General features: G+C 35.3%; 1 protein-coding gene across 10 annotated transcripts in view; it reads right to left on the reverse strand.

The window, feature by feature from the left end:
- The window catches only part of LOC123868025 (collagen alpha-1(XVIII) chain-like), a 205641-nt gene that overhangs the window by 24165 nt on the left and 156400 nt on the right, over positions 1 to 25076 (reverse strand). For 9 of the 10 annotated variants that reach the window (XM_045910358.1, XM_045910359.1, XM_045910356.1 and 6 more), the window contains 4 exons: positions 10556 to 10627; positions 9666 to 9716; positions 2334 to 2418; positions 247 to 293 (listed from right to left, as the gene is read on the reverse strand). In XM_045910358.1, the coding sequence (XP_045766314.1) occupies positions 247 to 293; positions 2334 to 2418; positions 9666 to 9716; positions 10556 to 10627 (255 nt within the window). The remainder of the gene's footprint in view (positions 1 to 246; positions 294 to 2333; positions 2419 to 9665; positions 9717 to 10555; positions 10628 to 25076) is intronic. The other variant, XM_045910360.1, reaches the window with a different exon arrangement.

Raw genomic sequence — 25076 nt, forward strand, 5'->3', positions numbered from 1 at the left:
CGTTCCAGTCCCACATGTTTGTTAACCGGCGAACGAACACGTCTCTTTTTTCATTTGTAAGCTTTTTATTTGCTCCCGGATTAATTCACATTCACGCCAGATTTATAAAGCGTTTTTTTACATCTAAAAATCTTCACACATTTCGAAATAACAAATGAAATTTTTTCCGGCACGCTTTCGAAATCTGTACGTATTAATTTTCATTAGTATGGAATTAAAATGAAATGTAAATTGATGATATCTTGCCCTTGGTCCCCGTTCTCCTTTTTCACCTCTAAGCCGCAGCGGGTATCCTGAAAATAAAAATGAATAATTAAAAATTACCTAGCACTTACCCCTCGCGTAAACGTTTTTGTGATTTCTAACTCGTCATACCCACTGTGGTACTTTATTACAGTTCCTCTCTCGTCTGGCTTTACAAAGATTAGCCAATGTTTAGTTTGTAGTTATTTGTAACAAGTTAGTTAAACTATATAAAAGTGGACCCCGTCTGTGCCGGCGCTCGCCGACATACGCACGGCACCCCCTTAAAGCGCTTTCCAGTCAGTTTTAACAAAAAAAAAAAACACTCCAAAAAGGCAGAGCACGACCGCCAGCTAACACCAACACAGACGAAGTCCATATAGTCCTTTATTACAGTTTCAAGCTAGTTCCCATTAAACGTAAACGTAATATAGTACCTAAGACACCCTTAAGAGGGCTCTCTCCGTCACTCGTTTCCACTTGTTTCATACAATCGTAGTTCCAATTTCATTTGAATACTAAGCAACCAAAGTCCATGAAATTTTGCACATATATTCTAGAAACTAATATCTATGTCTGTGGTTTTCCAGATTTCTGTTAAAATATTCGGTTTCAAAGTTCGCGGTCTTAAAATTTTCATACAAATCTTTGAGCCCCTGTAATTTTAAAACTACATATTTTTAGAAAAATCTAAAACACCACAGACACAGATATTAGTTTCTAGAATATGTCTGCAAAATTTCATGGACTTTGGTTGCTTGATATTCAAATGAAATTGGAACTACGATTGTATGAAACGAGTGGAAACGAGTGACGGAGAGAGCCCTGTTAAGATGTAAACAGAAAGTTGTTAATAGCGCAGTTGGGTTCATAAGTCACGCCGTAATTACGTATCGTAAAGCAAACAGTCGTTAATCCGGCCAAACACTGTAACCGCACGGTCTCTTCTCTGAAACCCTCCCTCGTAATAGGTTTTTGATATAACTTATAGTGCTGTGTAATGCTTACAGTAGTTTATTGTGTCTACAGGCCGGAAATAAACATTTTGGGGTCAAAATACTAAAGTTAAACACTTGAAAATTATACTTTTAGCATCGGTACCAGCGATTTTGCGAATTCATCGTATTTTGGTGACTTATTGGCGTTTGATATGGTTTGATGGCAGATGCCAGAGTCTACTGAATCGCTGTGACTTTTATTTATCTTGCATTTGAATGAGTCCAGACGGCAGAGGAAAACGTGCAATCGCTGCATAGTTTGCTATTCTATCCTTCAAAATATCGTGTGAAGTTCGTTGCCATTGAACTTTAAACTTCGAACAATATTTGGAAGGATAGAATAAGAATCTATTGTGTCAAGTTTAAAGTTGTGTGAAATGGCTACTTAACAGGGCTCTCTCCGTCACTCGTTTCCACTCGTTTCATACAATCGTAGTTCCAATTTCATTTGAATACTAAGCAACCTAAGTCCATGAAATTTTGCAGACATATACTAGAAACTAATATGTGTCTGTGGTGTTTTAGATTTTTCTAAAAATATGTAGTTTTAAAATTACAGGGGCTCCAAGATTTGTATGAAAATTTTAAGACCGCGTAACTTTGAAACCGAATATTTTAACAGAAATCTGGAAACCACAGACATAGATATTAGTTTCTAGAATATGTCTGCAAAATTTCATGGACTTAGGTTGCTTAGTATTCAAATGAAATTGGAACTACGATTGTATGAAACGAGTGGAAACGAGTGACGGAGAGAGCCCTCTTAAGCTTATGAAAACAGATCAAAACACCGATCACAGATGCTAAAAGTACCTACTTGGTGGTTCATAATTTTAAAATCAAAACCTGTAACCTAGATTTATAGGTATCAGTGTAAACTCAAAAATGACTTTTACAAAATAGGCGCAAAACTGATTGCTAATTATGATTTTAAAATTCAAAAACGTTTTGATCCTTATTATTACAAGCACCAGTACATCAACGAGCCAATTTTCAAAAGATTCTGCCCTTGGGAAGATGAATTCAATTATTAGGTATTTTTTTTTGATTTCGTTTTAAATATGGTTTTTAATATAAAACAAGTTTTTTTACCATCCAGGCCGGGTGGCGGAGGAGGGAAGGGAGGTATGGTCCCATACCTTCCCGAGCCTTCAGAGTCACCTTCTTCTTGGTCCACCTGTGTCCAACAATTAATTATACAGTAATGTTGAGCATATTATGTGTTTTTTTTTGTAACCAAGCGGTATTATCCCGGTTTTGCGTTAATGCGGGTTAGGTAAATTAGAATTTGCAAGCGTTTTTTGGGGTTAGGTATTTGTGAGCTCTACACACACAGATATTATTAGAAATGGTTATTTATATAAGGGGCTTTTGATAATCGGAAAACCTTCCTTGGGATCTATAAAAATCATAATATTTTTTAAAACAAAATCAAGAAAAAAAGTACATATAAATAGTTATTTTTCTTTATTTGTTCAAAATAGTTATATGTCTACTAGATATATTTTATTGGGTTTCATCAACATAATATCCGTCTTATTAATAAAAATTGCTACTTTTTAAAATACCAAAATTTAACTTTAAAACTGTGTAGAATAACTAGCAATAAAAATAACTTTTGGTTAGAATTTACGTAAGAACGTGTTTTTATCCACGTATATTTCTTTATTTGTTGTTCGATAATTCTAACAAAATATAACGAGTGAGGCTGATATCTTGACTTTCCGTAGAGTTAGAACGAGACAGATTTACGTAAAAGTCATACATTTGTCTCATTTTAACTGAATCTTTAGCCGGAGCAAAGTTAAAGTCCGCTCTACAGATATCAGTCTTAGTTACAACGCTTACGAGATAGACAACAATCACGTACTCACGAGAAGGGCTATACAATACCATTCATCTGAGAAGGAGTCATTAGAGAGTAGAAACAGTACCAGTGTCAACATCGAACAAAGGTTGTCGACGTCACTTGTATAGGCTGTTCAGAATTTCTACGTAATTACACTGTTGAAACTTGAGAGTTGGTAGGTAGCACGATATTAACTCGTGTAGCTATTGTTGTAGGGGTATAATATGTATTACAAAATGTACATTAATTATCCATACTAATATTATAAATGCGAAAGTGTGTCTGTCTGTCTGTCTATCTTTCTGTCTGCTACCTTTTTACGGCCCAACAGTATAACCGATTCTGACGAAATTTGTTACAGGGTTAGCTTATATTCCGGGGACGGACATAGGCTACATTTTATCCCAGAAAATTAAAGAGTTCCCGCAGGATACCTAAAACCATTCACTTAACCAATTTGTATGGGTACCAAAGTAGCTTGCGTTCCTGTAATTGAAATAGGCAACTTTTTATCCCGGAAAATCAAACAGCTCCCACGGGATCTATAAAAGTCTAAATCCACGCAGGCGAAGTCGCGGGCATCCTCTAGTTTATTATATAAAAGGAAATTATTAAACTGAAATTCATACATTTCATAGACGCCCCCGCCCTGTCTGCCTTCCGCCTTCAATAGCTAGATATCTTGGTTTATGACAATTGTCACATTCTGAGGTTTGTGCATAAGCGTAATTTGTGAAAAGCTAAACAAAGTACATATTATTTATACCTACTGTAGGTATTTATTTTTAATAGTATCTATAAAAGAAAAAACTTAATTATTATTAGTCTATATTTTTTTTAAGGTGCGGCCTCCACTCTCCAGTTGAAAGCTTTCGATTTCGACGACTAACATAGTAATTTAAAGTGAAAGCAATATTTATCCTACACCCTGTTGAATTTTGAAATGTAGCGACTTGAGACGTCTGATTACAGGATCGGAAGCCGTGTACGCGTGGAATACGTAATTCTGCCCCGGGATTATTTGGATATGTATGAATATGAATAACTTGAAGCACCCAATTCTGTCTTCACGCCTATCTAATGAAGTGTTTGTAAGTGAAGTTTGTTTTCATGTATGATACGGTGCGGCTCGTTTTTAACCCCCGACCCAAAAAGAGAGGTGTTATAAGTTTGACGTGCGTATCTGTGTATCTGTCTGTGGCATCGTAGTTCCTAAACTAATGAACCGATTTTAATTTAGTTTTTTTGTTTGAAAGGTGGTTTGATCAAGAGTGTTCTTAGCTATAGTCCAAGAAAATTAGTTCAGCCGTTTGAAAGTTATCAGCTCTTTTCTAGTTACTGTAACCTTCACTTGTCAGGGGTGTTATAAATTTTTAATTTACACTTGTACTGTAATATTTATAAGCTGCATGTGGGTTGAATTCGTTATATTTTTATATGTACCTTTTTATATGGCTAGCTAACCAGACCCAGCTTCATGAATAATCCATACTAATATGCAAAAGTGTGTCTGTATATCTGTCTGCTAGCTTTTCACGGCCCAACTATTTTACAGATTTTGATGAAATTTGGTACAGAGTTAGCTTATATCCCGGAGAAGCACATAGACTTTTTATCCCGGAAAATCAAAGAGTTCCTACGGAATTTTAAAAAAAACCTAATTCCACGCGGACGAAGTCGCGGGCATCATTAGTATATTATATTCCTTCCAGTTGGAATGTAAAGAAACTCTAAAACCAATTATTTATCAATTACCAATTACCATTTAAATATAGTTAATTTAATAAATTCAATTCCGGCCAGTTCCACAATTTTTTGATTTATGAATTAAAAAATTGTTTCTACAACCAGAACCTGTCTGAGTCGTTAGTCAGTTTCTAAAAGGTACTTTTAAATTATAATTTCGATATTATGTTTGCTAGATATTATATTTTAGTACCTTTTCACACCTGGTTCGTAGGTAGGTATTTTAGACATTAGTATTTTTTTCATCTTTTATTTCTAGACTACCTAATGCCTAAGGTAGGTTAAGAATGTAGTTAAGAGGGCTCTCTCCGTCACTCGTTTCATACAATCGTAGTTCCAATTTCATTTGAATATTAAGCAACCAAAGTCCATGAAATTTTGCAGACATATTCTAGAAACTAATATCTATGTCTGTGGTTTTCCAGATTTCTGTTAAAATATTCGGTTTCAAAGTTACGCGGTCTTAAAAAATTTCATACAAATCTTTGAGCCCCTGTAATTTTAAAACTACATATTTTTAGAAAAATCTAAAACACCACAGACGCAGTTAGTTTCTAAAATATGTCTGCAAAATTTCATGGACTTTGGTTGCTTAGTATTCAAATGAAATTGGAACTACGATTGTATGAAACGAGTGACGGAGAGAGCCCTGCTAACAGCTACCTTTGTGTGTATTTTATGTTTTTATCCAGTTCATCTATTTAGCAAGTTAGTTGTGTATGTATTAATAATAATTAATTAAAGCTTTTATTTAGGTTATAATATGTCTGTCACATGGCTTGAAAACAATCTTGCAATATTATCTAGTTCCATTTACAACTTTGATATAGAGATTATAAAGTATGAGTAGATACCTAAAGAAAAATGTGTTTCAGACTACATAACAGTCAGACTATTATCGGTTCAAGTGAATTCGCGAATTTTGTCGGTCAATAGACTGAAAATGTAAGGGGAACCTCAAGTAGATAAGGTTCGCTATCTAGTACAAGAGTCAACAACGATATGGCACAGGATGTAGATATCACAAACATGAGGCACCGGCTACATTACGGCTCCGATTTTACTGAAATAATAGTACCTTATTTTCATAGGGATCTCTAATTGTTTCGAATATAAAATGTAGCCTATGTTAACAGGGCTCTCTCCGTCACTCGTTTCATACAATCGTAGTTCCAATTTCATTTGAATATTAAGCAACCAAAGTCCATGAAATTTTGCAGACATATTCTAGAAACTAATATCTATGTCTGTGGTGTTTTAGATTTTTCTAAAAATATGTAGTTTTAAAATTACAGGGGATCAAAGATTTGTATGAAATTTTTTAAGACGAGTGACGGAGACAGCCCTATTAATCGGGAATTATGTAGCATTCATGCAGGTGAAAACATTTTCAAAATCGGTTCAGTAGTTCCAGAGATTACCCCTTACAATCAAACTTACAAACTTTACCTCTTTATAATATACCTACTATAGATAAGTAGGTATAGTTAAGTTTTGGTTCTATATTCAACTCTTAAAATAAATATGGACAAAGATGTTGTTTAAATACCCATTATGTGATTCGAATACCACACATTTGTAATTATTTAGTAAAAAAAATATAAATATTTTTTTCTTTCGTCTGGCTTTACAAAGATTAGCCAATGTCAAGTTTGTAGATGTTTGTAACAAGTTAGTTAAACTATACAAGTATGGACCCCGTCTGTGCCGGCGCTCGCCGACGGCACCCCCTTAGAGCGCTTTCCAGTCAGTTTTAACAAAAAAAAAAACACTCCAAAAAAGCAGAGCACGCCCGCCAGATAATTTTATAGTGATGCACTCAGTTTTTACGTCCCCGTCCGAATTTAGTGTGAACAGGCCTTTATGTCTGTCCTCCTTCGAGCAAAGAAATAAGAATTTGTTTGGAATACGACCTTGTCTATTTGCTTTCCGTGCCAGAGTCAATATTAATAGCTATTGAAAATATTCCGTGGATTCCCTAAACAACAATTTATTTTGTACATTTACCTACCACGTTAGATACGTTGGGATTGCTTTTATGAAAAACAAGAGTTCATGAGGTTATTGACTCGATTCAAATAAATTGTTTTGGGAATAGACTGGGTATACAAAACTATGCAAATATCAACCATGAAAACATAACTAGTTCAGGTTTTGTAAATAGACAGTGCAAAAGTTTTGTTTTTAACCCCCGACCCAAAAAGAGGGGTGTTATAAGTTTGACGTGTGTATCTGTGTATCTGTCTATGGCATCGTATCTCCTAAACTAATGAACCGATTCTAATTTAGTTTTTTTTGTTTGAAAGGTGGCTTGATCGAGAGTGTTCTTAGCTATAATCCAAGAAAATCGGTTCAGCCGTTTTAAAGTTATCAGCTCTTTTCTAGTTACTGTAAGCTTCGCTTGTTGTTGTTGTTGTTGTTGTGTGTTAGCTACATATTATGACGTAAATATCCGCTACGAAAGGATTTTTGAAAGTTCAAATCCGAAGGGGTGAAATAGGGGTTTGAATTTTTGCAGTTCACACCAACGAAGTCGCGAGCATATTTCGAATTTTAATATTAATTTTTTAAGGTACTATCTCTAAAATTTAACGATTTATAATGGTTATTTGAATTAGGTATTGTTTATTTAGTTGTAGTCTTAACTTATTGTTAAACAGCGTCTACACTTGATGAGCCGAGCAGGAGAGGAGCCTCTCTGTTTGCAGTGTGGATGTACAACGCGTCTAAGATAAAGACTGTCATCGAACCTCCTTTGAACGTATAATCGTATAATATTTCTTTGTCTTTGTCAAAAAACCCAAAATTGGGAACACGGTGAGCGCATGCTGAAACTTCAAGACATGCTCTAAAGATGGTGCCTGACTAATTTGTAACGTATAGCATCGCAATGTAACTTTAGTAAAAAGGTGTGTAAAGTTTGTCAATCCACATTTGGCCAGCGTGGTGGACTATGCCCAAAAAACCCTCTCATTCTGAGGGGGGACCCGTGCTGAGTAGTAAGCTGGCGATGGGTTGATCATGATGATGGCTGCCCTCCCATAGCACAAGGAAAACTAGTTTAGGGTCCAGGAATTTTGCGTGTTACTACCTGGGTTTACTTAGAACTTACCTTGTAAATCAAATAAAGATAAAGTAGATTTTTTATATGTTAATATATCACAAATCAGTTGACAAGTCATAGATTTTCGTCCAAGGCTCTTAAGTTCGTCCATGCGAATTTTGTTCGTTATATGCTTCGCCCATGCTCGGTTCGCCAAGTGTAAATTAAATAACACCCCCGACAAGTGGAGGTTACAGTAACTAGAAAAGAGCTGATAACTTTCAAACGGCTAAACCGATTTTCTTGAATTATAGCTAAGAACACTCTCGATCAAGCCACCTTTCAAACAAAAAAAAAAAAAACTAAATTAAAATCGGTTCACTAGTTTAGGGGGTCGGGGATTAAAAATAAAGTAGAAACATATTTATTCAAATAAACTTGTACAAGTGTAGACACTGCTTAGAATTGATTTATATATTCGTAGCACATGGACGTAGACATGGACAACGTAGCATAACAATTTTTATTAATAAGACCGTTATTTCAAAAGAGATAGGATCTTTTGATGTTCTTAACAGGGCTCTCTCCGTCACTCGTTTCATACAATCGTAGTTCCAATTTCATTTGAATATTAAGCAACCTAAGTCCATGAAATTTTGCAGATATATTCTAGAAACTAATATTTATGTCTGTGGTTTTCCAGATTTCTGTTAAAATATTCGGTTTCAAAGTTACGCGGTCTTAAAAATTTTCATATAAATCTTTGAGCCCCTGTAATTTTAAAACTACATATTTTTAGAAAAATCTAAAACACCACAGACACAGATATTAGTTTTTAGAATATGTCTGCAAAATTTCATGGACTTTGGTTGCTTAATATTCAAATGAAATTGGAACTACGATTGTATGAAGCGAGTGACGGAGAGAGCCCTGTTAACGTTTTTATGTCAGTCAAACCCGTAAAATAGATGTTTAGATAGGTACTTAATATAAGAGTAACCATAGAGTAACACTGAAATTCATAGTTAACATACGGGTTTCTTAAGAGAACGATTCAGACGACATATTGTGTCATAGGCAACCTTAATACATTGCATAAAGGTTGAATATGACACAGTCATGTCGTTTGAATCGTCATCTAAAGAAGACTTGACTATGAATTCCGTTATAAGAGGTTTGAAATATCAGTATTATTTTAACTCTAATAACCAAAAATAAATAACAATATTAGCCCATCAAAATTAATTATTTGATCGGCATTGCGTTAGTAATAACTAATAACAGATTTTGAGTTAATTAACCAACACAAAGTAAACACAACGGAAATGAAAACAAAACATAGGTAACCACACAAACCGTTAAGCCCCAGGTTAATTTTAGACATCCACATACGCATTGTGTTAGTAGCGACGCCACAGTCTAGAGTAACTGGCATTAATCTAAAACACATATTAGACAAGTCTAAATGTTACAACGAAAATGAAATAAGGGGTTTGAAATTAAAGGTATTTTGGACCCACCTCAGTGTCAGTAAGTGCCTATCGCAAATTATAGTCCTGAGGAAGGGTTAAGTGCTTACTGAAATCATTTAATATCTATTGATCTTTTATTGCACTTGTAAGTAATTTAAAAAATAAGCCAAATAAATTATATTCTAATTCTCGTTTTGTAGAGTTCTCTTGTTACTTACAAGAGACTTTAGTTACCTGTCAAAAATGTGTTCAAGAATAACGCTAAAATTAGTGAAATAATGCTAACATAAACAAAATAATTTTAAAATAATCACCAAAAAATTGTCAATATCAATCTCTTCGTTATCGCCGCCTTGGATTACTTCCTGTTAAAATGGCGAAAACATTTAAATCTTATGTTTTAAAAATATAAAAAAAAAACTAACTATGAGACATTTTTTAATAGAGCGATAAAGTGACCTCGTTTGAAGTAAAAAAACGTAATGTAAAAAAATTATACTTAATTTTTTTTAGTCATACTAGTTCGTATATTGAAGGGCACATTGGTTAGCTATCGCCTGAGCATCTAGCCTCTCTTACAGCCATAGGATCTATGAAATACTCAAATGCTTCATTTAGACGTCCAAACTCCAAGCCAGAGGATCACAATGAAAAGTTCAGACATAGCTGCTTAGAACAAGTTTAGTGATCGCTCAAGCAATAGCTTTCTGAAGTACGGATAGCAAAAAACCAAAACGATATTATCCACACTATATATAACGATTATATAACGATAATTATTATAACGATATTATAAATGCGAAAGTGTGTCAGTCTGTCTGTCTGTCTATCTGTCTGTCTATCTGTCTGTCTGTCTGTCTGCTACCTTTTCACGGCCCAATAGTGTAACTGATTCTGATAAAATTTGGTACGGGGTTAGCTTATATCCCGGGGACGGACATAGTCTACTTTTTATCCCGGAAAATCAAAGAGTTCCCACGGGATTCCTAAAGACCCATCCACTTAACCGATTTGTATGAAATTTGGTACCGAAGTAGCTTGCGTCTCTGTTATCGAAGTGGGCAACTTTTCATCCCGGAAAATCAAACAGATCCCACGGGATCTTTAAAAACCTAAATCCACGCGGACGAAGTCGCGGGCATCCTAGTTTTAGATAAGTATAACTTATTTAAATATGGCATAAGTATAATAAACAGCGACTTACCTCATAGGTATTCACACATTGCACCTCAGCTTGAGAAGGCGACCCGTACAACTTCAACTCTTGAAAAGCACCCTGTACCACAAGGAGGGTTAAAACACGTACCCAAATCCACTCCATACCGTCTGACAATTCATCGATCGTAATGTTCCATACACTTTGGAAAACTTTCAAAGATTTCTCTAAAAGCTTTTGGATTCGATTGTACTTAATGTAGCATTTAAACGTTTTGAAGTTTTAACATTTGGTAGAGTCGTTTGATTTAAAAAGGTAGGTACGAGTATTTTGATATACCTAGAGAGGTATAATTATTTATTTTTGAGAAAATATTGTTGTTGTTTGGCCTACAATTTAGCACTAATTTTCCTAAGGTATAAAATAGCAATGAACTAATAAACAAAAAAATAATTTAAATTCGTAAAATAGGTCAAAGAAACTTATAAAAGACGCTTAAACTAACGTTAGCGTAAAATTATATAAAAAATGTCGCTTAAATTTATATTTCATCATAAATTTTATTAATGTTGTTTATTTATTAGTATTTTCCTATTTGCAACGATTAATATTTTATTTTACTTTATATAAGTATTTATTATGTATATTTAAATATTTACTTAGTACTAAAAATAATTAATTTCTTTAACGCTCAGTCAAGCACATTAAAAATTACACGCATGCAAGAGGATGCGTGTCAATCAACGCATACGCGGCGATGCACTAACTTTAAACCGACCTAAGTTAAGGGAACGCATTAACGACCAGTGTTATTTGCTACCTGGACACCGTTTAAGTCTTGATAAACAATCCAAGCTTAACAGAGCTCTCTCCGTCACTTACTCCATACAATCGTAGTTCCCATTTCATTTGAATATTAAGCAACCAAAGTCCATGAAATTTTGCAGACATAGTCTAGAAACTAATATCTGTGTCTGTGGTGTTTTAGATTTTTCTAAAAATATGTAGTTTTAAAATTACAGGGGCTCAAAGATTTGTATTTTTCTTTAAAAAAAGGCCCAACTTTGTGCTCGTTTTTCTAGACAACGAAGCAATTTAATGAAATTTGGAAAAACCACAGACCTAGAAAATTTAATGAATATTATGTAGTAAAAAAATTATCGTTATATATTTTATATTGTTATAATTATGTGGGAACTACGAAAACCAGAAATTACACCCAGAAATCTTGAAAATTTCGTGCTGTCTCGATTCGTGCAAGCGGGGTGGTGAAGTGCGGGGGACGACACGTGAAACTGACAGAAACTGACAGTCTAAACACACGGGCCACATTTAGACTGCACCCAACTCCAAACTTGTCGATAGGTCTAACTAAATACACTGGTACATTTCAACTTGCGTTAGACGTATGCGTTACCTACCGTTATGCGTAGACGTTGCCTGTAGATAAAAATATGTCTCATGTTTGCTGGCAATAGCGCATGCATCAAACCCTGCAAGTTGCAACTCTCTTGCAACCTATTCCTCACGCAATACGCACAGCTTTAATATTATAATTTTTGACAATGTATACTATATGTAATGCCATATCACAGGTCACTCTCTGATTTATTGCTAACAATTTACTTCCAAATCAATTCCAAATGCAAAGAAATCTAAGTGTGTTCAATTCACACTGCCCAATACCAGGACCTTAAATGACATAAATTCATTGATAAATAATCATATGTTGAAAATAAAGGAGAACCCCGTGTTTCTCGGTATAATGTTAGATGCAAAGCTTCTATGGAACACCCACATATCAACACTTGATGGTAAACTCAGCTCTGCTGCTTACACTGTTAGAAAAATTCGACAGGTACTGACGTGGAAACTGCAAAAATTGTATATTTTGCTTATTTTCACTGTATTATGTCTTACGGACTCTTGCTATGAGATAAAGCGGTAGATATTGAGAAAAAAATGTATTACAGAAAAGGACAGGACGTGCAATTTATAATTTAAAACCGCGCGCTGCCATACAATAAAAATATAAGGAAATAAGTACCTTATCTATTATCTTATAGTAGCTTCTAAATATATTTACAACTAGCTAATGCCCGCAGCTTCGCTCGCGTGGATTTAGGTTTTTAAAAATCCCGATCCTTTCATTTCCCAGAACAAAAGTTGCCTCTCCGTAATAGCCCGTCCCCGGGATGCAACTTGTTTCTGTATCACGTAAGAATATTTAAACGGATGATCCTTTTCAAATCCCGAGGGATCACCAGGATTTAGGAATGCAATTTCTTACAGCATCAGGGTTGAGGTCAACGACAAAGTGTTTACTTGGTATAGATACCTTCAATATCAATTAATAATCGACACTTTTTAAATCCCATTAGCTTTAGTAGTCAGGTCCCCTGCAACATCAGGGTTGAGGAGTTGGAATCCAAATTTTTTATTGAACAATGTCGCAAACTTTCTTTATCGATTAAAAAAACTACCCAAAATTACGCAGTTAGGTTACCTGCCAAATTTCATGGTTTTGAGTCAACGGGAAGTACCCTAGAGGTTTTCTTGACACACACGACAGACAGAGAGATAGACAACAAAGTGATCCTATAAGAGTTCCGTTTTTCATTTTGAGGTACGAAACCCTAGAAAACGTAGGATCGGCATTCCGAACCAGTGGTAAATTTTTCTGACCATCCAAAAACACTTTGAAGTTTACCTAAAAGTTTACAGGAATAAAAATTTATCATTGTATTCCATTCCATTTCATTCTATTCCATTCTGTTCAAAGATAAATAGATAATAAAAATATTTGTCACCGAAACAATAATTTACGATACATCAACCAATATCAATTTAACTGATAACAATCTGACTATTACCAAAGTGAACGACTACTATAATATCTATTATATACGACTAACATAATATGTATTATAAATTGTGTGCCGTTTGCATTCTCACTAGGTTCTCATTAAGTTTGTTTTATTTGGTTAAACTTTCTGGCATTTATATTGTTATGACGTTTAGTTGGCAAATAGTCTCTTTATTGGCTGAAACTCTAAAATTCAGCCAATCACAACAAAGAAAATATTGTAATAATGATTGATGCAGCTTTCTGTAATTGAAAACAAAATATTTGACATTAACTTGAATGTGACAGTGTTTTCCGAATAGGGTTGCCAGAGGCCCTGTATTTTACTGGTTACCCCGTATTTCAGGATACAGAAACCTGTAATTATGAAAATAAAATACGGGGCAAATAAAACTAAATATTTTTAGGGTTCCGTAACTCAAAAGCAAAAAAGAACTCTTATAGGATCACTTCGTTGTCTGTCAGTCTGTCAGTCTTTCCGTCTGTTCGTCTGTCCATTTGTCCTTCTATCTGTCTGTCATGTGTTCATGAACAAATATTAGTATTTTCAATTTTCAAAGTAAGATAACTACATATATCAAGTGGGTTATCATATGAAAGGGCTTTACCTGTTCATTCTAAAACAGATTTTTATTTATTTTTATGCATATTTTTTTAATGCATAACAGTTTTTGATTTCTCGAGTAAAATGTCGGAAAAAATACCCGAATACGGAACCCTCGGTGCGTGGGTCTGACTCGCACTTGGCCGGTTTTTTACAAATTCAGCAGGAGCTGGCTGGCGAAATCCAACACTGACGTTATGTCCAGTAGAAAGAATATTTTCCTTTTGCGGCAATGCGTAGCCGAAACCCACTCGATATTGATCATGGTCGTAGCCAAGGCGGCGGGGCTTGGTTTGAGGATGTAAGCCTTTTTTTATACAAGTTAGCCCGTGACTTTAATCTTTTCTAGTGGTAAGTGATGATGCAGTCTAATTTCTTGGCCGTTAGGGCCATACTAACCATATAACTAGCCATGACCGAAGCCTCCCACCAGACCAGAAATTTCGAAATGGCGACTGCGCCTGGGAAGCCGTCAAAAACCTAAGCCTAAAATAATACTTACACTATTTCTTGCATTTGCTTACCAATTTTTTTTTGGAAATATATCAAACATTTCGCGCTCACTTCACTCGCGCTTTGAATTTCTATTACTTGGTGTAAACCCCGCAATTTCGTTTGCATGAATTTAGATTTTTAAAAATTCCGTGGGGGATTTTCCGGGCTAAAAAGCCGCCTAAAAAAAATGTCTGGGATGCAAGTTACCTCTGAATAGTAAGTACCAAAATTTTGGTAAAGAAGATGGGCCGTGAAAGGGTAACAAATAGATAAGCAAATAGATATACTGTCGTATTCGTAATATTAGTATGGATAGGAAGCTTTAAAAATAAAATCTTGCTATGGCTACACTCGTTTCCCTTTCACTTTAATTTTTTCTGTATTGAACCAAAAACACTTACGCTCACTGCGCTCGCGCTTTTTTATTGTTGTATTTTATCTCACTGTCAAATTGAAAGGCGAAATTCCACTAACCAGGTAATTAGCCCATAAAGTTGGGCGAATGTTTTTTTCCTCATGACAGGATTCAGTTCCGGCCCTAATAAAACCTCTCCCGCAATCGATTCCTGGCTACGGCCATAGTATTGATACTGTGAAGATGGAATTACAAATTAAATGTAATTTTAAGTTGAAATGAGAAGATTGTATGCATGAAATGTATAACATTTTGCTTTACAACACTAAGAGTTTTTAAAAGCTATTTAAATAAATAAATCTTTTATTTAAAACCACATTGCAAACACAGTTCACCAATCAAGATACGGCAACATACAGAGAAAAAATACAAAACTTATAAATAAACTGAAATATCTAAATAGGCTTTCCATGCATTTCAGAGAGAACCACCGCCTATATATATATTCTTCAAATACTTCAAAATTTCAAATTTCTTCAAATCTAAACCCCGTATTTTTGATGGTGGTAGCCTGTAAATCAAAAAGAGCCAGGTGGCAACCCTACTTCGACCTAGACAGAATGAAAAATTGTTTTCATTACTCGGTATGCCTACTGCCATAGTGTGACAGAAAGTGTGACGGTAGTTGTGACCTCTGATTGGCCGACTCTCTTTCACTATTTGCTAAAATTGATGATTGCAACAACAATTTTTCTTTTTTGTAATCGAAAACAGAACACGGACGTCAAACAGGTTGACTAATTGCAATCATTTCTGACCGGCTAACATTGTTCCGCTAGTGGCTCAAACTCACTGTCGCAGCAAGAACATGGTAAATTCAGCCAATCACAGCAATTTGAAATTTGGTTATCACAAATGTACCGATCTAGGAACCGAGAATGCACGAACCAGGGCAGATAGAGATGAGAACAATAATATCATACGTAGGAAATCGACGGGGGATCGTTGGCAAGGATAGCCTTAAGGGTTTTTTAAAACTGGCCGTGAATCCCATTCCTGTTCGGTATTACTTACTGTCAAATCGGAGGATTGATAGCATTCCAAGATTAAGAAATGATATAATGGATGTTCATTTTAAACAGTATCTAATGAGTTTTGAAACAACACTATGGTATGTAGATATAAATATTTAGTTTGAAATATACAAGTATTTGGCATTGATACCTTCCGAGATTCATTCAAGTCGTACCAAAAATTCGACAATGGACATGGTTTCTGACTCTAAAATGACTCCAATAGAAGAAATCTATTTGATACATTGACGTGATTAGCAGGGTATTGACCTTAGTAATTTACCACGCTGCACTGGCCAAGTGCGAATTGGCAGTCTCTGCACACCTTTGAGAACGCTATGGAGAACTCTCAGGCATGCAGGTTTCCTCACGATGTTTTCCGTCACCACCGCCTTCACACTCAAAGCAAGTGATACTGAATTGCTTAAAACGCCTATAACTCCATAACTCCGAATAGTTAGAAATGCGTGCCCGGAATCGAACCCCCAATCTCCCGAAATAAGAGGTCGACGTCTTTTTCATCTTGAATATACTAATATAATAATTTATTTTTAGAAAGTATTCAAAAACATTAACAACTTGACCTTTCTGAATGGGCTTGTTTATGCTTTATACCTAATTATATTCTCGTTTCACAAAAGTCACAAAGGTAGTTCACCTTTTAAGCCGTGTAAAGTGTAATTTGATCAAGAATTTGGAAATGAAACATTCACTCAGGTAGAATTTTTAATCATAAATCCGTTCAAATATTATCCGACATTGTTTCAGGAACAAAGCGTTTCCAAATGTCTTATCGTAAAAAGACGAGGTAGATAATATATTAATTGAGGACAAAATCTTATACTCGCATACAAGGGTACCGTCGGACAAAAAATAACACTTTTAATAAAAAAACGGCCAAGTGCGAGTCAGATTCGCGCACTAAGGGTTTCATGCTCGGGTATTTTTTCCAACATTTTGCACGATAAATTAAAAACTATTATGCATAAAAAAAAAAACTGTTTCAGAATGTACAGGTAAAACCCTTTCATATGATACCCCACTTGGTATAGTTATCTTACTTTGAATATCTAAACACATTTTAATTTTTTTTAATGATGAATTGTAATGTTTTCAGATTTATACCTGTACCTGCCAAATTTCATGATTCTAGGTCAACGGGAAGTACCCTATAGGTTTCTTGACACACACGACGGACAGACAGACAACTAAGTGATCCTTAAGGGTTCCGTTTTTCTGGATTCAGGTGTGATGATGATGATGATAATGAAAGAAAGGTACCTTTAAAAACTCATATTGTAGCACTTGTTAATTTTTGTAAAGCTTCGTACCTACTAGTATCTAATAAAAATCAAAGTTTCACCTTCCAGCTTAAGTTTTGCTGTTACAAATCGTAATTTATTGACTAAATCCATGTCAATAAATTGCATATCGCCTATAAATTCCCAATAACTCTTCAATTTTAGAATAATCTACAAAAACCGGCAGGCCATCAATTTTATTTACATGTCAAACCCATTGTGAAAGGCATGAATATCTCACCGTTCGGACCCTTAATAAATCATGTACGTGGTAAAATTAGTATTATTTTTGCACAATCATTTTACGGGCTTTTTATTTTATCGCGGGTCGAAGGGACCCCGCTAGAAATATTTCATAACAGAACGAATACGTCGATAAAAGGGTTAAACCTGCGCCGCCGGTTCCAAAAAAGGCTCTATCTAGTAAAATAATTTATATTGAAAATACCTTTAAATTCTGCTTTACATATAATAATGTCAATTTTCTAAGGACCAGTTTTCGCCAAAGCGGAGACGTGTTTAGCAGACCAATCAGATTTTTGATCGATGACGTGGTAATTTTTTCTCGTCATCTTTCAATAATCTGTTTTTCTTTCGATAATCATCTATCAATAATCCGATTGGTCTGCTGAAAGTATTTCCGGTAAGATTCACTCAAGTTGATAGTTACTTAACGGCGGCGAGATCATTTTTTCCAAAAAACCTTTTCCAAAAAAATAATAGTTTTTGGATTCGTTGTTTTCTTGGGTAAAAAGACGTCTAGGTTATTCCTTCCATAGTCCTCTATACATGGTTATTAACGTTCCACAGAAATCGATTCAGCTATTACGAAGATTTGTCCAGACATACACACAGGCAAAACAATTTTTTTATCTAACTAATTGGAAATGTCGACTGACTGACTGATGTGACAACGCACAGCCCAAACTACTGGACGTGTCGGGCTGAAATTTGGCACGCAGATAGCTATTGTAAAGTAAACATTCACTAATGAAGAATTATTGAAAATTCAACTCCTAAGTGGGTAAAATAGAGGGTTGAAATTTGTGTAATCCACGCGAACGAAGTCCCGGGCATAAGTTAGTCATTTGTATAAAACCCGTTCGATTAATTAACTAGAAAGGTGCCAAGAAACATCAATTACTACATACCTAGGTATCAGTTTCAGTTTATAAGTTTGCTACACCTTATTGAAGTCGATGCAACAGCCAGCAAAGTATAAACTCCTACTCCTGGCTTCAGTTTTAACTTTGTGTAACTTGAGCTGGGTTCTGACTGCGTTTATTAATACATTATTAAATCTTAGAAGTTTTCGCTATCTTCTTAATTACTACCGGATACCTACTTTAAGAGTTTTTTTCAAACCAACTACGTATAATCATTGTATAAAGAGAGACGCAGTAGCCCAACACCCATCCATCGAATCCATGATAAATTACGACCACGACAACCTTTCAATTCAATAAACCTTCAACATTGGACCCTAACTACGTAGGTCAGTTCGGGTCGCTCCCTCGTTTCGCACTTACAGCACGATTGCTCTGTCTACACGGCTGCATCGAACCTATTTATGTAAAATCATATCCCTCTGTGGTTTTAGGGTGCCTGTCCACTGATGTAGAACGATGCGGAGACGTGTTTAGTAGACCAACCAGACTACACCAAGAGATTACATGATAAAATTAAAACGCCATAATTTAACCAATAAACTGTATAATTTTCTATACAGATATCCGCCCTGATCCTCTTCGGTGGACGGTAGACCATCAGATTCGGGATATAAATGTACTGATAATTTTATCACGTCATCTCTTAATAATCTGATCACTCCTGAGCATATTGCCTCTTCACTTCGCTCCAGTGAACAGGCACCATACCGTACCATGTACCATGTATATTCTTATACGACAGAATTTCTCTGTTATTTTGTCATTATAACTCTGTTCTATGCGACAAAATAATCACTGTGTACCTATAACTTATATCAGTAGTAGTTGGTAATAGTTTACCGTTGCTTAGTGATTTGACATGTCCATACATTTTGAGAAAACAATGTTAACGTTAACTTGAAAAGTTAATCTCAAAGTCTTTGTCAAAATCTTTGCGCTCTGACTAATTGTCAAAATTGGCACCACTAATGTTCGTTAACCTTTACTAATTAGTTTAGGTTTCCAAACCTAATTCAAAATGTAAAGTCGTGTCTTTAATTCAAAAGCAAGTAATCTAAGCTGGTAGTTGGAAGTGCTAAAACTCAGTACATTCGATCTGCAGTAATTAAGCGGTCTGTCCGCGTCAGCTCGCTTTGACACAGCATAGTTCAATTGCAGAGGAGGTTCAACTAATTACCGCCGTCTAGACCAACTTTCGAGTACTTATCGAGTAGTTTAGTCTTCGTGTTTTTGTTCTGTCCTAGTCTAAAGGGTTAAAGTTAACCAAATAACTAAGTATAGGTTTTCGTCCAAGCAACGGAACCCTGGGTGGGCAAGTCTGACTCGCACTTGGCAGGTTTTTCAATGTTGTTAACAGAAACCAAGTGTATCTAACGCGAGTATCCGAAATCACATAGGCAGACAATGCTTGCACTGGCTTGCACCCCTCTGGGGTTTGACGGTAAAATTATTGTATGACGTATAAATCGAAGAGATATCTCCTTGGTGGGTGGAACCTAACATAGTGCTGTTTCCTCAGATGACGGAAACAACGTTATTTGTACATGTCACCCTTTTCCTTTACCCACACCTCATCCCGAGAGAGACCAGGTGAATGAATTTTGCTTGAGATTCAAGATTTTTAGTCAAAAACGGCAAAGTGAAAATTGCAAATCAAGCATAAGTTTAGCCTCAAAATTTGGCCTAAAATAGAGATCTTTCAAGGGCCATAATTTTTAAAATAAATACAATTTTACTATAACAATTGTTTTAGGGGCATAATAATGGAGAGATAAATCAACATAATATGGCATAGTTAAAGATCTAGAACAATAAAGAATAAAATAACAGGCGTAATACGTTTGTATGGAGAAGCGCGTAAACAGTAACCTTAAAAGCCGATTCACACCAATTGCGTATGCAGCACGTACACGTGACACGTGCATAGTGACGCGCGTGAACCCGTAGACGTAACTGCACGCATTACGTCTACGTGAACGTTCACGCCACGCAAGCGGTATGCCATGTCTTACAGTTCCATACATTACAACGCAATAGTACGCTTACGCAGCCTGTGTGAACGAGTTCTTAGTAGATCTAACTTATGACGTTAGCACAGTTCGCTCTGAAACATAACTTTTACGGTACAGTCGGAGTGAACAAAAACACAGAGATATTTATTTACTCTTCTTAATACCTAATCTATATATTTTTTTTTTAATAAATAAAATTGGAGTGTCTGTCTGTAATTTCGAAATAACTACCACATATTAAGGTCATATGGTTATTTGAACGATACCATAACTGAATCACACGTTTTTAAAATTTTTGTCTGTCTGTCTGTCTGTCTGTCTGTCTGTTTGAAAAGGCTAATCTTCGGAACGGCTGAACCGATTTTAACGGGATTTTCACATACAAGTAGAGGATTGACCAGGGTGTAACATAGGCTACTTTTTTAAACGACTTTCAAGAAGGGAGTTGTGTTTTTTTTACCTATGTACACCAAAATCTCCGAGATTTGTGAACCGATTTGCGTCATTTCTTTTTTAATCGATAGAGGAACTTTGCAACATTATTTCATAAAAATTTGGATTCCAACTCCTCAATCCTGATGCTGCAGCGGATCTGACCAATCCACGCGGGCGAAGCTGCGGGCATCAGCTAGTAAGTAAAATAAAATCATTATACTTGGACTATATGAATCAAATGAAACAGTTACCAGACATATTATCTAGTGTATGAATTTATCCCAAACACGCATGTAAACCAATATAGTAATTACTCATCTTGTCATAGACCTGAGGTACTGAAGCCTTTAGTAGAATCGACGTGAGCAATACAAATGAACGCTGACAAGGCGGCGCGTGATAGATTACTGAGGATCGGACCTTACCTAAGTATATCAGAAGTCTGCGTGATAGGTTATACCTATACAAATACCATATACTTAGGTACAGATTATAGTCACGCATTTTTCACATAGATAACCAAAATAATATACATGGCTTCATATTACCCATTTGTCTAAATAATAACTATTCGGCAGTAACAGAGATAATTAAAAGTTGCTACAAAAACTTAATCTCAACTATAAATAATTTTCGGATTACCTACCAATTTATTACACAAAGATAACAAAATACAAAATAAAAGTTCAGTAGCCTTTGAATCTGTAAACACTGTAAATAGGAGGGCTGAATGGAAAATTCGAAACATCTTATTTAATAAATATGCCCTTGAGGCGCCCAAATGATAAGGGCTGGTACACATTACTCCAGCTCTTTACGTGTATTACTACTGTAATAATATCATTTCAGTCAGTCTAACCATACTGTGGAACGAACTTACTAAATTGACTGAAATAATGTGTCTTCTTAAATATCCTCTCGGAGGTTGGCAACCATTAGGTTATGCACCATGGACGCCGCTGCGTGGAATAAAAATCGGGTACTCTTCTTGTACCATTTTTGGTGTAAATTCTTGAGTCACGATATTCTTCTTCGGCCAGGTGGTCTTCTGCCGGCTATTTTTCCTGAGTTATGAGCTGAAGGAGGTCGTATTTGCTGTTTCTCATAACATGACCAAATACAAAAATACAAAAAACACAAAAATATTTATTTCGGTAAAACAATTTTACATAGAGCACATAGAAATTACACCAAAGTATTCAAGCTTCCGCACGTACCGTTTACGGTTTCAAGTACTTTTGCTTAGCATTTGTAGTACAGTTGCATACTTGACACTGTACCCAAGAGATAATAAAATAATATGTACTAGCTTAAGAGGGGTCTCTCCGTCACTTGCTCTATACAAACGTAGTTCCAATTTCATTTGAATATTCAGCAACCAAAGTCCATGAAATTTTGCAGACATATTCTAGAAACTAATATCTATGCCTGTGGTTTTCCAGATTTCTGTTAAAATATTCGGTTTCAAAGTTACGCGGTCTTAAAAATTCACATACAAATCTAAAACACCACAGGCACAGATTAGTTTCTAGAATATAAACATATTCTAGAAACTAATCTGTGTACTAATCTGGTACATGAACTTTGGTTGCTTAGTATTCAAATGAAATTGGAACTACGATTGTATGGAGTAAGTGACGGAGAGAGCCCTGTTAAAGGGTGGTTATTTCGCTATCAGAGTTATCGTTTCGCCTCAAAGACTTCTGGTTTTATTCGCTTTCGATTGTACCAATATATTAGGATCCCCGGTCATTTGTTCCGTACAATAGTGATTTGGGGAAGGTTTGGAACGTGTTTCGGACCGAGGTTATTGCATTTTTGTAGATTGCCAACCCCCAAATCTTGTACAATGTGTGTTTGAATACAATAAAATGGCCGTCAATGGAGGTAATATATTTTCTTAAATAGCCTTTTGTGAAATTACTTATGTAATACCTTTGTAATACTAATATAGTCCGTCCAAAATGAGTTCTCATGCGCCACTCTCTGTGTCAACTGTCATATCAAAAGTACGGCTCACCTTTAAAATCGTACTTTTCACATGACAGTTGACACTAAGTTAAAATAGCGCATGAGAACTAATTTTGTACGCATTATATTATTAAGCTTATACTACCAAGGAATGAATACAAAAATCCTTGTAGGTAGATGTATAAATTGTAATTTTTTCCAGTTTGTAGATTGTGCTATAGATTGTGAATCCAGAAGTAGATATAGGTCTATGGTATCGCACATAGAAATCAATGGTACCGATTCCGTTGGCGATTAAATTTTAGAGTATTCCCATCCTCCTCTTACCAATGTAATATGAAAAGGACGGACACATCTTGACAGTTCTAAATTTAATTTAGAGCTGTCAAACCTCGTGACTTTAGCGGCCAGTCGCGAGCCTATTGTTTAAATTTATAGCATGCACTAAGAGTCTTTAAATGTAAAATTCATGCTCCGTCCCTTTTCAACAATATTAAAAGGAGGAGGACGCAAATACTCTAAAAGCTTAGAGAAAGACAACAGAATCGGCGCGGCGCCAATATTAAAAATACTAGGAACATCGCTAATACTTACTAGACTGTTCAAAGTTTGCGGTGCCGGCTGGATTAACTGCTCAGTAGAGCCAAGTATGTGGATCTCTCCATTCTCCTGGTTTAACAGTCGCACTGTAGATACTACAGCAAGTCCAACGCCAACAAACACTAATATAAATAACGATAACAGGCACAGTTTAGTTTTGCTTGACACCACCATCGCCATTTTGAATGCAGTCCACTATTTTCGCGTTGGTTCTTAATTTGTTACTTTTATTAAGTTGATGCACTGGTTATTTTAGCTGTTTTGTGCTGAACTGAATATGGATAATAAATAATCTGTAGATATAACCTGTCTTGACTGACTGATTTATCAACGCACAGACTAAACCATTGAGGCGTTGGTTGTGCGTTTGAAATTTTACTTGACCCTAGATTTCCTTTTTGACGAAGGTGTTAACTAAGAAAGGATGTTTGGAAATTGCACCCCTAAAGGGAGTTACATAAGGCATGAAACTTTGTATGAGAGCGCGTCATTTTTGTATCTATGAAAATTGGTTTCGGTTGAAAATAGTTTCAGGATTTAAAAAAATTTAAACCACAAGGAGGTATCGAGGCGATGAAGTTTTGTATGAAGCTCGTCATTTTTAACCCCCGACCCAAAAAGAGGGGTGTTATAAGTTTGACGTGTGTATCTGTGTATCTGTGTATCTGTCTGTGGCATCGTAGCGCCTAAACGAATGAACCGATTTTAATTTACTTTTTTTTTGTTTGAAAGGTGGCTTGATCGAGAGTGTTCTTAGCTATAATCCAAAAAAATTGGTTCAGCCGTTTAAGAGTTATCAGCTCTTTTCTAGTTTTCTTGTAGAAAAGAAGGTAAGATAACCGTTAAGTTCTTAATATTATGTCAACTGACAAATGTCGAGCTGTCAAGATGGACGTTGCCTACATACATAATTATTTATTTGAAAATGATGTTTTGGAAAACTCAGATACTTTAGATAGTAGGCGCGGAGTAGTCCAAGAAAATCAGTTCAGCCGTTTGAAAGTTATCAGGTCTTTTCGGTGTTTTCTAGTAACTGTAACCTTCACTTGTCGGGGGTGTTATAAATTTTTAATTTACACTTGTTAAAATTATATCTATGAAATTGGTGTGGTTTTTGATTTAGCCTTAGCCTTATCGTGTACAAAAAACGTCCTTCCTAATTTCGTATACAGTAATTCCGACCTATTTTTAACAAAACAAAAAGTTGTGAGATGCACCATCGAATTGTACACAAACCATTGGACAAATCACAATCATTTTTATAAAGATTCCAGAACTTGAAAAGTTGATAGGAAACGATACGAGTAGATAGCTTTTACGGTTTTCCACACTTCTTTGTTTTTAAATTAAAAATCTACAAAACTTCTTAGTGAATTACTTACTAGTTAAGCTATTTTCAACATCATAGGGAAGTAAACACCTAATCTAAAATCACTCATTTTTATTACTTTTAAATATAAAATATATTATTAAGAAAATCCATTAACGCAACATAATATAAAATGCATTCAGGAAAATGTAGGTATTAGGTACTTAGCATAAGAAACACTTAAATTATCGCCTGCATAAAATGTTATAGCAAAATTTTATTTCAATGTATTTTCTCTATAAAAAGCAAACACATTAAAGTCCATTAACGTAATCTAATTTTAATCACTTTCTTCTATTAGGTATTTAAATACTTAGAA

The sequence above is a fragment of the Maniola jurtina genome, chromosome 9 (genome assembly GCF_905333055.1).
Source record: "Maniola jurtina chromosome 9, ilManJurt1.1, whole genome shotgun sequence".
Classification (NCBI taxonomy): Eukaryota; Metazoa; Arthropoda; class Insecta; order Lepidoptera; family Nymphalidae; genus Maniola; species Maniola jurtina.